The sequence below is a fragment of the Dermochelys coriacea genome, chromosome 7, assembly GCF_009764565.3.
Source record: "Dermochelys coriacea isolate rDerCor1 chromosome 7, rDerCor1.pri.v4, whole genome shotgun sequence".
Classification (NCBI taxonomy): Eukaryota; Metazoa; Chordata; order Testudines; family Dermochelyidae; genus Dermochelys; species Dermochelys coriacea.
Genome location: NC_050074.1, coordinates 65325534 through 65339381, shown reverse-complemented (window position 1 = coordinate 65339381; position 13848 = coordinate 65325534). Strand labels below are relative to the sequence as shown.

The 13848-nt window shown below is 39.0% G+C and overlaps 1 protein-coding gene across 2 annotated transcripts in view; it reads left to right on the top strand.

Annotated features, from left to right (window-relative positions):
• Nucleotides 1-7451, top strand: part of DLG5 (discs large MAGUK scaffold protein 5) — a 185702-nt gene extending 178251 nt beyond the window's left edge. For both annotated transcript variants that reach the window (XM_038409298.2, XM_038409301.2), the window contains 2 exons: nt 2892-3001; nt 5819-7451. In XM_038409298.2, coding sequence (XP_038265226.1) covers nt 2892-3001; nt 5819-5922 — 214 coding nt within the window. In that variant the 3' untranslated portion in view covers nt 5923-7451. The remainder of the gene's footprint in view (nt 1-2891; nt 3002-5818) is intronic.
• The last annotated feature ends 6397 nt before the right edge of the window (nt 7452-13848 follow it).

Genomic DNA, 13848 nt, shown 5'->3' with positions numbered 1-13848 from the left:
GCTTACAGGGTTGGTTTACAGGGAATTAAAATCAACAAAGGGAGTGGCTTTGTGAGAAACTGAATGGTCCCCTCAAGGACAGAACTCAAAACTGGGTTTAGCAGGCCGTTGATTTCACGGAGGGAGGGAGGAGAAAATGAATTCAAAACAAATCTGGTTTATTTCTTGTTTTGAGCTACTTCATCTATCTTTATACATCTTGCTGGCAGCAGACTGTGCAGTACGACCGCTAGCCGTCATCATCTCCTGGGTGCTCGGCAGAAGATGGTGCAGTATGACTACTGGCCATCGTCTTCTGCTGGCTGCAGATTAAAAGACAGTGCATTGCCGGTAGGACTGAATCGCCATGAGATAAATTTAAAAGGGAAATGACCTGGCTGAGCCACTCCCATGTCAGGCGCCCTGATCTCATCGAGGTCGGTTAAAAGAGCACCTTGGACTATGTCGATGACGGCTACCAGTCATACTGTACTGTCTGCTGCCAAAAGGCAATAAACTGCTGCTGTGTAGCAATGCAGTACCGCGTCTGCCAGCACTCAGGTGACGGTGAGCTGAACGGGCTCCATGCTTGCCATGGTATGGTGTCTGCACAGGTAACTCAAGAAAAAAGGTGCAAAACAATAGTCTGCCCTTGCTTTCACGGAGGGAGAGAAAGGCCTGACAATATGTACCCAGAACCACCCGCGATGATGTTTTAGCCCCATCAGGCACTGAGATTTCTACCCAGAATTCCAATGGGCGGCGGAGACTGCAGGAACTGTGGGATAGCTACCCACAGTGCAACGCTCTAGAAGTCGACGATTGCCTCAGTACTGTGAACACACTCCGCTGATTACATGCACTTAGAGCATTTGTGTGGGGACAATTGACTGAATCAAAACGCTTTCTGCAAAACCAACTTCTATAAATTTGACCTAATTTCATAGTATAGACAAGGCCTGAAAGTGAGAACAGGCTTTCACACAGCACTTTTGTAGCTGACATTGCAAGGTATTTACATGCCAGATATGCTAACTATCTGTATGCCCCTTCGTGCATCGGCCACCAGTCCAGAGGACATGCTACTATTCTGATGACTCTTGTTTTAAAAAAAAAAAAAAGCATTAATTAAATTTAGCGCTAAACTCCTTGGGGGAGAATTGTATATTTCCTGGCGTTTTACCCACATTCTGCAATATATTTCATGTTATAGCAGTCTCCGATGATGACTCAGCATATGTTCATTTTAAGAACACTTTCACTGCAGATTTGAGAAAATGCAAAGAAGGTACTAATATGAAATTTCTAAAAATAGCTACAGCACTCGACCCAAGGTTTAAGAATCTTAAGTGCTTTCCAAAATCTGTGGAGCATGCTTTCAGAAGTCTTAAAAGCGCAACACTCTGATGCAGAAACTACAGAACCCAAACCACCAAAAAGGAAATTCAGCCTTCTGCTGGTGGCATCTGACTCAGATGATGAAAATGAACATGCATCAGGACATACGAATCTTTAGCGTATTTAATACATAAATATCTTGCAACACTGGCTATAACAGGGCCATACAAATGCCTGTTCTCACTTTCAGATGACTTTGTAAACAAGAAGTGGGCAGCATTATCTCCTGTAAATGTAAACAAACTTGTTTGTCTGAGCAATTGGCTGTACAAAAAGTAGGACTGAGCGGACTTTCTAGGCTCTAAAGTTTTACATTTTTATTTTTGAATGCCGTTATTTTTTTTACATAATTCTACATTTCTAAATTCAACTTTCAGTACTTGTATGAGATGAATTGAAATACTATTTTTCATTTTTTACAATGCAAATATTTGTAATTAAAAATATAAAGTGAGCACTGTACGCTTCATATTCTCTGTAAAGCTGTACTAGCTATTGGCTAGATTTTCAAAATATAAAGAAACTGCTACTGTTGAGCACTGTTACAGCTACTGTTTTTGAAAACCGACTTAAATATAATATTGTGAAAGATTGAACTGTTGACACGAAGTCCTGATTTCTCAATGCTCATCAAAATTAGGAGTACTACTTGTGGCACCCTAGAGACTAACAAATTTATTTGGGCATAAGCTTTCATGGGCAAAAACTCACTTCATCAGATGCATTCAGTGGAAAATACTGTAGGACGATATATAGATATCGTGGGTGTTGCCATACCAACTCTGAGACTAATCAATTAAGGTGGGCTGTTATCAGCAGGAGAAAAAAAACTTTTATAGTGATAATCAGGATGGCCCATTTCAAAGAGCCTCTGTTTACATTAGGGCTCTGTACCTATCTAGCCCAATTGCTACAGTATCCAAAGTGTGATAGCTAAACATCGGATCTTGGTTTCATACTTATGAGAGCATTTTGTAGAGATGGACTTGAACCAAATCCATGGATCTAAATGCTCCCAAGTACTGGAGAAATGTTGATCTGGAGGAGGACTTTACGGCTTGTCCCTAGCTGCCTCCCCTCCCCCCCCAATTTGTATCACAAGATTCTCTGTTTATTTGTAAAATTTAATAAATGCATTTACATTTTAAGTCCTTTGATAGAGCAATTTCTTTAGTGTTTTTTTGATAAAGAAGTGTTTTTTTTCCAAAGTGTAGGATGACCTGAGACTTCTGAAGATATCCTTTAAAACTGGAGAAGTTGGAGGTTTTTTCCTTTGCTTTCACTGAGTGAATTTCGGCTAATGTTATGCTGTGTTTCCTATTACAGCAAAGCATATGCTTTGGCTATCACTTAATCCTCATATTACTGGTAATATTACACTGAATCTCCAGATGGCGCTTTCTGTATGCCTGAAAATTAATCAGAGGCTTGGACATTACCATAACTGTATGTAATTCATCTAGAGTCTGTTGAAAGAATAACTGTTAAGCAGACGTTTTATTTTTTTCTTACAGAGAGCAAAAAGACCCAGTCTTTCTGAGGGACAAAGTTACACAAAAACATTCCAAAGAACAATTTGAGACAGCACAAAAAATAGAACAGGAATATAGCAAGTACTTCACAGGTTAGTATTTAATCATCATTTTAGTGAGAACACAGTTTCAGGTTGTTCCACCTAAACTATGTTTCAAAAGAGCCTTTCGTACATAGCAGGGTTTTTGTGTTTTTTCTCTCCTTTGGTTCTGGTCATGTTTGTGCTCTGATTCTTTTTAAAGAGAGTATCACTTTTTTTTAAAAAAAAAAAAAATCACAATTGCTTAGTCTATAACATGTTTAGTTTTAGGATTTAGAGTATCTTCTATATATAGTATAATGACATCTTTCAAAATGGCTTGGCACAAATGATCCACTATTGGGAGCATTATGGTGAAACTATATCAAGTGTAAGTGTTATTGATGGGAATGATGTGACTGTCATAATGTTACAACATGCACTGATTTTTTTTATTATTATTATTCCTGCCATAGTGTGGTGTATTTCAGAGTTCTAATATAAGAAAGCTATACTGGGATTTAATGGCTTTGCAATAATACATATTGATATGACATGTTACAGGGAGGTTTAAGAAGGCGAGTACACAGTCATTGGAATGGAACCATTATACATAATCGTATCAGAGGTCTGTTTTAATGGCACAATTCATAATATGAGCCACTGAACATCTGAGGAATGTTTTCAAACATATTTTACCCGAGACAGTGCTGCAGTACTTAAAAGATACTTCAGTTCATTTCAGCACCAAACTCTTCTGCATAAACTCATAACATTCAGGCTGAAATCTCAGTACTACAGAAGCAAATGGCCCCAACATTACACAAACAGTGCCTAGGAACACAGCATGAAGTCCTTATAACAATATTAATAATTCCTTGCCCTTATATAGAGCTATAGTCCTTAATGTTTCTTTTAATTTAGAAGAAATTCTACTGCGATTTTTACAGAAGTGGTTTTACATACACACACAATATACAGTATCTTTAGGGACAGGTCTGTCTCTCCATAAGAAGGTCCTATTACTTGTTGAGAAAAGTCACAAATCATTAACAATGGCAGTTTTTTAGCTTATTAAATAAGAGAAGTACTCCATTTTCAAAGTGACCATGAACCTTGTAAATGTGCACATAACTAGTTTTTTATATAACTGCATGCTATCCTCTGCTCCTTGTATGTGGGTTTTGCACCCCTTTGTTGCATGTTATCTTAATTGAGGCCCAATCCTGCAACAAACCGTGTGTGACCAGAGACTCATCGCATGATGAGGGGCCTTAAAGTGTAAGTTCTTTGAGGCATGGACTCACTGTACGGTGCCTAGCAGTTTGCAGGCCCCAATTTGATGCTACTGAGACAGACAGAACCAAAACAGCTGTGTTGAAACTGAATTATACTTTTGACATACTAAAAATTCCAAGCTAAGATTCAGTGCTTAACTGACATAGCAGGATTCTGAGAAAAATGTGTAGTTTTAAGCATAGAGTGATATATAATCTTGCACGCAATAGCTTTTTCTCCCTGGTGTGCAGCAGACCTACAGATCTGAACCCTGGGGCTGCTTCAGTAACCAACTTTTTTGGCTAATAGCCCGTTCAGGCCATCTTCAGTTTAGAGACTGCACACTTGGTTTGATCTGTATTGCCTTTTAAATGCCCCTTTTTGTCCTTTTTTGCGTCAGTGCATTCTACTTCCAAATTCTCATGGTGTTGGTGCGGCACAGTGTGCTGTGTCCATTAGAATACCTTTCTGTTTAAGTGGTATTCAATTCTCTCGGTTCAGATGAGGAAAAAGTCTGCCTCTTGCTATTTTTTCCTATTACTCGAGAGAATTGTTAGCTGTGGTCAAGGGCTTTTTCAGGCACAGCTGTTAAGATATGAAAGGCACTCTAATGTTTTAAAGCTCCTATGGTCTGCTCTCCCTTGTTTACACTGATTTTTTTTTTCCTACATGAGTGCTGTTGCAGCTGAACAACTGCTAGAGCAAGGAATAGCAGGCAGACATTAAGAACGGTGTCAGTACAGGCAAGACCCAAGCTTTGGGGATGATTATTATTATTTTGATTAAGTCCCATTTCCTGTTCCTAACTGCCTGCACTAGTTATTTTGAATGGTTTGAGGGTCCTGGGCAAAGTTTATTTTAGTGGGTAACACCATGATGCAAAACTCCTGCTGTTAGTTCTTCAAACTGAGCACTCCAGGACAGATATATCAGGGATGTCTCAACAAGAAGGCCTTTGCCTTTTGAACTTGTTCTGCTTGGCATTCCACCGTCGTCTGAGTTTGGCATGCCTATGAACACTATGCAAGGTGTATTTATGCCTATTTGCTTCTCTTCTCTCCCCCCCCCCCGCATAGTTGTCTTAATAAATTTGTGGTAGCAGCAATGGTGGTTTTATTTAGCTCAGCCCTATACAATTAGTTTTAAATATTTGTAAACAGCACCTAGTTGCTACAGCTATAGTTGCTGTGTGTATTACTATATAAATATTAAACCTCGACCACCCCTTGCTCAACAGTATGGGTTTATTATGATATAATGGGGTTCTGGCCATTTTTAGGGATAATGAACAAATTGTGCCACATGCTTCTGAAAATAGCAAGCAAAGGACTCTAACAAAACAGTTGTCTTTGTTGATTATAGCCAGGGCTCTGACTACCTTCCTTTGTCATTTTAAGGGTTAGCAGGAGAGTCTGCATATTAAATACTTAACCTCTCAGCTCTATTTATCCTTGTTATTGTTTTATACACATTCTTGTATCTGCCAGATAGCCAAGTGGTTAATTTATGCATGGTCTGTTGACAAATACTATGTAGGAAAATACCTGACTAAGAATTGCTTTTTCCGGTGCCTAATGTGTGTGATTGCGGTGTTTATTTTTATTTTTGTAGGTATTGTCCAGGGAGGAGCCCTTTCAAGCATTTGCACTCAGATTATGACAACTGTTGATCAAGAACAAAATAAAGTCCTGTGGATTCCAGCTGGCCCGCTATAGATACTTGCTGTGAAACTCTTCTACAGCTGTAACTAAACAGTTGGCTTTTCTTTTTGTCCAATGGACACTGGCCATTATATCTCTAGAGATATAAAAATTGATTTTCATGAAGGGGATTGATACACTGAATTAAAAAAAACATCCACAAGGTATGCTGGAAGAGAGAGAGATCACTTTATCAGAAAAACTTGTATTTTACAGTGTGCTTTTATACAAAACAGGATGGGATATAACGTAGGTGTACTTTTTCATAAGATTAATTTAGTGATGCTGCGAAACAAAAACCCTTTAGAATGACAAGTTTACAAAATCCTTTTCCAAGTATTTGGTTGTTGATGTTTACTTGAATGTTTTTGGGTTTTTTTTTGTTTTTTTTAAAGTTTTTCCTTTCCCTAAATGAGGCATATCTCCAAAATGGAGTGATGTTTTTACATATGAATGAATGGTTGTGGGCAGTGTGATTCTACCTTGCAATTCTGACCATTTCCGAGCACACTGTTGACATGACTACCTGGTAATCACACGAGTTTTGTGAACGGTACATTTTGGGAGTGAGCTCAGAACGAAGTGCACTCCTCTACAGGGCAGACCACTGATGATAAAATACAAATGCTTGTCTGTCAAAGATACTGTTTTTCGTTTTTATGCATGGAGCGAATATTTAAACATCATAATATATCTGATCAATCTGAACTTAGTGTGTTGAGAAATAATTTTTGGTTGTTGGGCCTGGATTAAGTTGAGAGGGGGAGAGTCAATAGCTAGGCCTAGCATGCTGTGTTTGTCACTTTTAGAGACTGTAAATATTGAAAGCTTATGTTGGTGCAATTTGCAGGGTAATTCTTAAGCATTGTACTTCAGTGTGTAGCATTCACATAGATTTTTATTTAATATAAGAACAGTCACAGTTTTAGGGCTTTGATTAAAAGCCTGTAGGGAGGTACCATAATTGTTAGTGTTGTCACTGTCAACAAATAAGCAATCATTTAGTTTTGGTTACAAGACTTGTGTGCCCATTGTACCAAACTCCATTGCATCAGTTCCTTTTTTGTTTTTGCACTTCGGAGTCTGTGTTCTTAACAAAGTTTGTTTTTGTCTCTCTAACTGTATGTCATGTTTGTAGATGCTGTACTTCAGTTGTTCTTTTGAAGTAGAACTGTTTCTCGGTGACTGTTCCTAACATTTCATTATGTAGCAAGAAGTATTTTTTAGTTTTACCCAACAGTGTGTAGTTTTGCTTTTATTTGCAGTTTAATTAAAAAAGGGATTCTTCTTGTACAGCTCTTCAAAGAAAAATTTGGTCCTAAATTTTAAGTTCTGTTTTATAGTTCAAAATACTTAAAAAAAATAAATATAGGAAATATATTGATGAATTACTGGTAAAAATACTTTACATGTTGAGGGACAGCAATTATATTTTTTTTAAGTTGAGGTCAGAGTTGGACTCCAATGGTACAATTGAGACAGACAGGTACAGTTCTGACTTGGATTTTCTGTACTAAAAATAAAAGTCACTTTGTATAAAAAAAGTTAAAGAAGCTGATTACTGTGTTAAATAAGTCAATTTCTAGAACTTGACTTGTGCATAAGAACTACTTATGCATTGCATATTCTCACTTTTTACTTTACTGGAGCCAATTTTAGTTCTTGTACTCATAACATTTGCACACATCTTCATTCTGTAGACAAATTGACATGTGGGCTCTGTACACACAGGCGCTCTCTACAAAATAGATTCTGCAGGCATAATTTGTACACTTACCTCCACTTTTTCTTCACCTAAGGTCTATGGGTTTTCAGGGTGTTGGCAGAATTCAGACTTGTCAATAGATGTTTCAAGGATACATTCCTTTCTGAAGCGCCTGCCAATTGAGATAACTGATAAACTGTCCCTTACCTATATTTTTATAAGGGCTTGGCTACACTTGCAGATGTAGAACGCTGGGAGTTAAACCAGCTTTCGGAGACAGAAGCAGGGAAAATGCTGCCATGTTTTTACACTGTCAGCTGCAAGCGCAGTGGCATGGCCACATTAGCAGTTCTTGCAACTCCACAGAGAGCAATGCATTGTGGTAGCTGTCCCAGTGTGCAAATGGCTGCAGCATGCTTTTCAAAAGGGGGGTGGGGGATGACAGTGACAGGGAATGTGTTGTGTGTATGTGGGGGGGGGGGGAGAGAGAGTGTGTCAGCATGCTGTCTTGTAAGTTCAGACAGCAGCAGACCCCTGCCTCTCTCACACACACACACCTCCTGCCTTGGCGGCGGCGGCAGCAGCATTATTCTACAGTATTGATTTGCTTAGTCCCGGAGCAGATAAGCATTCCGGCTGTCGGACATTGAGCTTTGAAAGGGGATAGCTGCATGCCTGCCGCTGAGCTCAAAACAACGAGGAGAATGGCCACTTGCCTTCAGGAGATTATGCGACATTTCCACAGGCCAGTCACAGCGCAGTAATGCAACATGTTGTCCACACTGACACCCAGGCATTTCAGCCAGGGCACAGCAAGCTTTATGCTTCTCGTGGAGGAGGATTACCAGGAGTGCTCCAGCTGCAGAGTCCAGGTGCTCTTAAGTGCTTTGCCAATGTGGACACCTCAGGAGTTAGGGCATCCGGGGCTGATTTAATGCACTCTAACTTGCAAGTGTAGCCAAGCCCTGCATAAAACATCAATGAATCTAACCAAGTTTTCATGTTCTGCATTAGGCCGTCACATGTCTACCAAATTGGTGATCCTTACCCAAGCTTGCACAGGATCTGTGTCCCTTCCTACTTGAAGAAAGGAAATTTTGGGGTGGCACAAACATATTCTTCTGCATAGTGAGTGTCCCAGTTCATACACTGGTAATTTTTCAGAAGTGTATAGCAAGGACAGCAAAACCATTTGGACTAATGTAAGCAAAAAGAACCTATGAATACCATGCATCAGTCATCTGGAAACTAGCCTAATACCATCCCCTAGCAACACCTCATGCAAGATGTTCAGGTACTAGATATGTTAAATCCATGGAGAACAGGAATTAAGTAGTGTGGCCTGAGTGCAGAAGAAAATCTTGCCTTGTGCATCCAACACATAAAACTTTGTACCTTTAAAGCCATGTGAAAGGACAAAGTGAACTTGATCAGCTGAATGAATGCCTTGGTTTTGTCTAGGTCTATTTTTAGCATTGTGCAGGCATCCATTGGGTGCAATGGCTTGGAACAGATTTATAGTGCAATTTCATGAGACTTCTAGGTAATGCAGTTGACTTGAGGCATGAATTCTGGGTTTGCCCAAAGAAGCACTTTATCAGCATGAAAAATTCAGTACTGGTTCTGTATGGACAGAACTTTTAATTGCACTACAGATCAAGCTAACATTACTGTTATCATGGCTACTTGCCAGAGAGGGAAGTGTGAAAGGATGGCACATGAGAATGTTCAACATCAGGTTGAGCCCCATCATGCAACTCTGTACCCCAGCTTTTATATTATAGCCAGACACAATCTACTCTGTTCACTGATTTATCTGGAAGCTAAAAGGGTAGAGATTATCATATCTGAATATTCCTGCATCAGTAGTCACTTAATTTCTAAATGCCAGGCAGCCAACTTCAGCCTCCCATGCTCAGACTGCATGATGGGTAAGGAAATTCCTATCGCATCCCTATACTTGGAATACCTAATTATGGCCCCTGGTCAGAATACAGGAATTTACATGATATTGTACAGTTCCTGAGGGGGGGGGAAAAAGTCCTATTATCAAGCAGGGAATTATGTATGTGAGAAATCAGTGAACTTTTGTGGAGCAGTAGAGCACACTATCCCTGTACTCTGATTGTTTAAAAAAAAAAAACAAAACCTGAAATCTTTGTCGGCTTTTTGGCTTAATTTGAGAGAGTCTTAGTGCCATACACAACACACTAAGGCTAGATTTGCCAGTAATTCCAGAGAAAAAATAAATTTGGCCCAGTGTTTACATAACACACATAGGCCTGTTCTAAAAACTGTAGTAGTTAGAAAGTGAGTTCTTAAAATCTTATGCCTGAGTGCACAGCTATAGGCCTGCAGTCAGTCATACAGCACAGTAGTTTACCTAGTGACCTTTTCAAAATATTACTATATTTCAGACTTTTCTTAGCTGTTAGTAGGATGTCCTTCTCAGATGGAGTCCAGTAGCATGGAGTGTACAAATCATTCCTTTTTGCTTTATCTGGTCATTTTTACTGTTGCTTCATCAAGTTCTGGAAATAACCCCTCTGATGCATGAAACGAACATGAATATTTGTGTGATTGTTTTAAAGTAAGATGTGCAGCCTCTCTGCCCTCAAATAGTTCATCAAAAAGTTTGAGTTTCATACATAACACTAAAAAGCAATTTTTATTTAAGTGATTATTGTATCTTCACCTGTTTATCATTTTGAACTTGACAGTCTACACTAAACTGGAGAGAGAATTGTACTCAAGTGAATATTCCAAAAGAGTGTTTAAACTTTCACCCAGATTCCAAACTGCAAGTTGGTTTGGCATTGTTCACACCCTTTACTATGCCATTTGTGAACAAGTTTTTGACTGAGCTAATGTTTTGGGTAAGAACTTTTCTTCATACAAGTGACCTTATTCACCTAGACTCAGGAGATTGTTGCATGTGTGAGCAAAAGTATTTTCTATTCATTTTGTGTTAAAAGTTCCATCCTACCAGAGCACAGACGTAATCCCACATGATATAGTGGATAACCAATCACATTCCATCAACACAGTGACTAGTCAAGTCAAATTGTCCAGCCCATCTGGCAAATAGTTACAAATAACATTTTCACAGAAACTGGGATCAGTTTGTCATGATTCATACATCAAAAAGAGGGGTCTAAATTCCCCATCAACACTTCAACTAGTCCTTACTATAATTCACAATATAGTCAAGCATTATCTTTCTGATGCAGCTGCATATGGGAAAGAAAATTATGTATGGTCTAGTTCTCCTTAAACATCTCAAGTTTTTCCTAGAAAGGTTATGGATAATTAATTTGCACCATTACAAGTACCATATGCAAGTCTGGGTTGTGTGGACATGAAATTTCTAGGATCCAAATATGCTCTGCCTATACCAGAGTCAGACCTTTATATCTACCATTTGCCATTGGCATCTGCAGGAACTGCACCCAATGTTACTAGGTAAATGTTTGCAGAACAGTTTTCTTGTATTAACTCTATACCCAAGTAATTTTACAGTGTATAGTATTTTGTTGATGTGATGCATATAGATCCCGCTGTCATAGGTTGCATCTTCTTCTGAGTAAAGACACTTGGACAAGACTTTACCACTAAACAGCTGTTCTGCTGCAGTTTCCCCTAGAAAAACGATGCCAAACAAGCATCAAGAGGCAGAAGATCTCGACAGAAAGACATTAATTACCTTGCACCCTGGACAGTTTATCTATATTTCTGTACGTGAGGCTCCCAGCTCCTTGCATGAGTAGTATAGCCAGCTTGGTTGCTCTTCAGCTATTGGCCATTGGTCCTGTAGTCCTAGGCAAAGTTAATAGTGCTACAAACCGGATTATGTTTCCACACCCATTTCTGCTGACACTTCCTCTGTTTTGGGGGAGAGGGAGTCCACCTTGATCAGACCCCTTCTAGTTGCTCCCTAACCAGTTTCCTCTAGAAAGTTGGAAAGTCACATTGAGTCAGTAGCAGAGCTAGGAAAAGAACCAGAATCCTGTGCTTTAACCACTATTCTGTAGACACAGATTGGTTTGGAGTATATTGTATTTCATGCTCTTCCTTTCATAATCTTTTTTCTCTGGGAATGACCAGTGCATGTTTTACCCTTGATAGGTCTGGGTTTCTTTTGTGGCTTAAAATATTTTCTTTACTTTTGTACTTGAGATGGCAACAAGTGGTACTCACCATTTTTCAAAGCTACTTATGGAAAAAAGCTTGCATTTTTCTTAAAGGGTAATTATTTTTTTTGGAAACATTTTAACTTAAAAAGCAGCACAGACAATAATACCAAAAGTTTGGAGATGAGAAGTATTCCAGTTTTTCCCCTGCTTGTTTTCATGGTGAAGTTGGCAGCTGTTGGAGTTGAGTCAGTTTCTCAGTTCCCCCTTTCACACAGAAAACGGGTGAGAAGGAAAACTTTCAAATGTGGTTGTAAAAAATGTGGTTGGGAATCTGGGACAGGAGCAGCACCTGTGAAACTGCTTTAAAGACATTGCCCCAAATTGACTAGATTTTAAACTGTGTCCCTTTCTTAATCCACTATCAATCCATTCACAAATACTTGCTCCCTTGCACACTGTCCACATTGGCCTCAATTATGTGGCAAGTTCTCAGTGGAATCAAAATTTACTGTCGAGTGTTTGTCAGCCCTGCTATCTCAGACAAAGACCTCCTTGTGGTGTCTGGTGAGTGTGGCAGGTATTGTGGTACCATTAAAACCAACTAAATATCAAGGCCCAAAAATTGAGACATCCCTCAAAACGCAACATATATTTCTAATGTTTTTTTGTAATATTCACCAACAAAACTGGACTTTGAATGAAAAAGGTCTTTGAAAACCCATGTTTAAATATGATAAATCTTGACAGAAAAGGGTCATCCATGTTTCCACAACTCCCCCCTCAAATAGGTTAAGGAGGTATGATCTATACACACTGAATATGACATTGAAATATACAAATGGAAAATCGTTAATGGTAAGGGTAAAAACTTTGATAGCTATGTTTTATATGTATTTATATACCCACCTTATGGATAGTGAATGAGTTTAAATGAGGCAAGTTGTTAGGTCCAGGCCTTGCTGGCATAAGTGCAATTTGCCAATTCTTTTACATAGAATTCTGATTAGCTTAAAATGATATTGCTGACAGAACAAAGGTAACGTGTTGTGCTAGAAGTTAAAGTAAAAACACAACAGCAAGAAGCCTTTTACTGGGAAAAGCCAGGACCAGAGTGGCACAAAATGACATGACATAGAAACGTGAAACAAAAAATGCAGAAGCTTGCACGTGTGTAATATACAGGTTACATAAAAAATAAATGGGTAATGTGCTAAAAGCTGGCAAAAGTGGGCAAAGTTTAAGTAATACAAAATGTGGAAATGTATAAAAATTCAAGTGAACAGGGCCCTGGAGAAATGCTGAATAGAAACTGCAGGATGGGGCTGAAGGACCAGACCAGACGAGGCAACAATGATCATGGAAGGTGGAAGAACTTTCTGGAATGTGGTAATTTGGGCCCCCTATCAATTCCGTTTTGTCTTGCTATTGTCTGGCATACTTATGGATTCAGACACTATGGGACAATTCTGACAAATTGTATGAAGGCAAAAATTGATTAAGGCTAAATTGCATGGACTTGACTCAATTTCTCACTTTTAACCCCCAACAGCATGCAGTTTGAGGTCTATCTCCACAATCCCTCTCAGTAGATGTAACCAGCTATACCAACAATTGCCCAAACCAGTCTTGGAGCAAACTTTGCTAGGAGCAGAAGTGAAGACCCAAACTCCTGTGTATCTAGTCTCTCATGATGCAAGTACAAGCTTGTAACCTTCCCATAAGAATTACATTTGGGGCTCCATGACAAGTTATAAAATCTACAAACACTATTCAAATCAAGATTCATCAACTGACACCTGGCCCTAACCTGTAGTGGAGATGCCCATGATTGGAAGGTGGGGATACAAGTTAAAATGTCATAATTAAGGAGGCTGCTGTCAAAATTTAGATACCTAGCAAGACAGACTTGTTCGTGACAGCTAGTAAAGATCCTCCATCCACAGGCAGAAATTTAGCAGTGAAGGGAGAGTAGTTGGCATCTTCCTGCAAATTTCTTCTAGTTTGCATTAAGAGGTTTGAGGGCTTTTTTTTGAATAGCACACATTTTATTTTATTTGTTGCTCTAAAGGGAAATGTATATTCCCAACCTTCATTCTACATTAA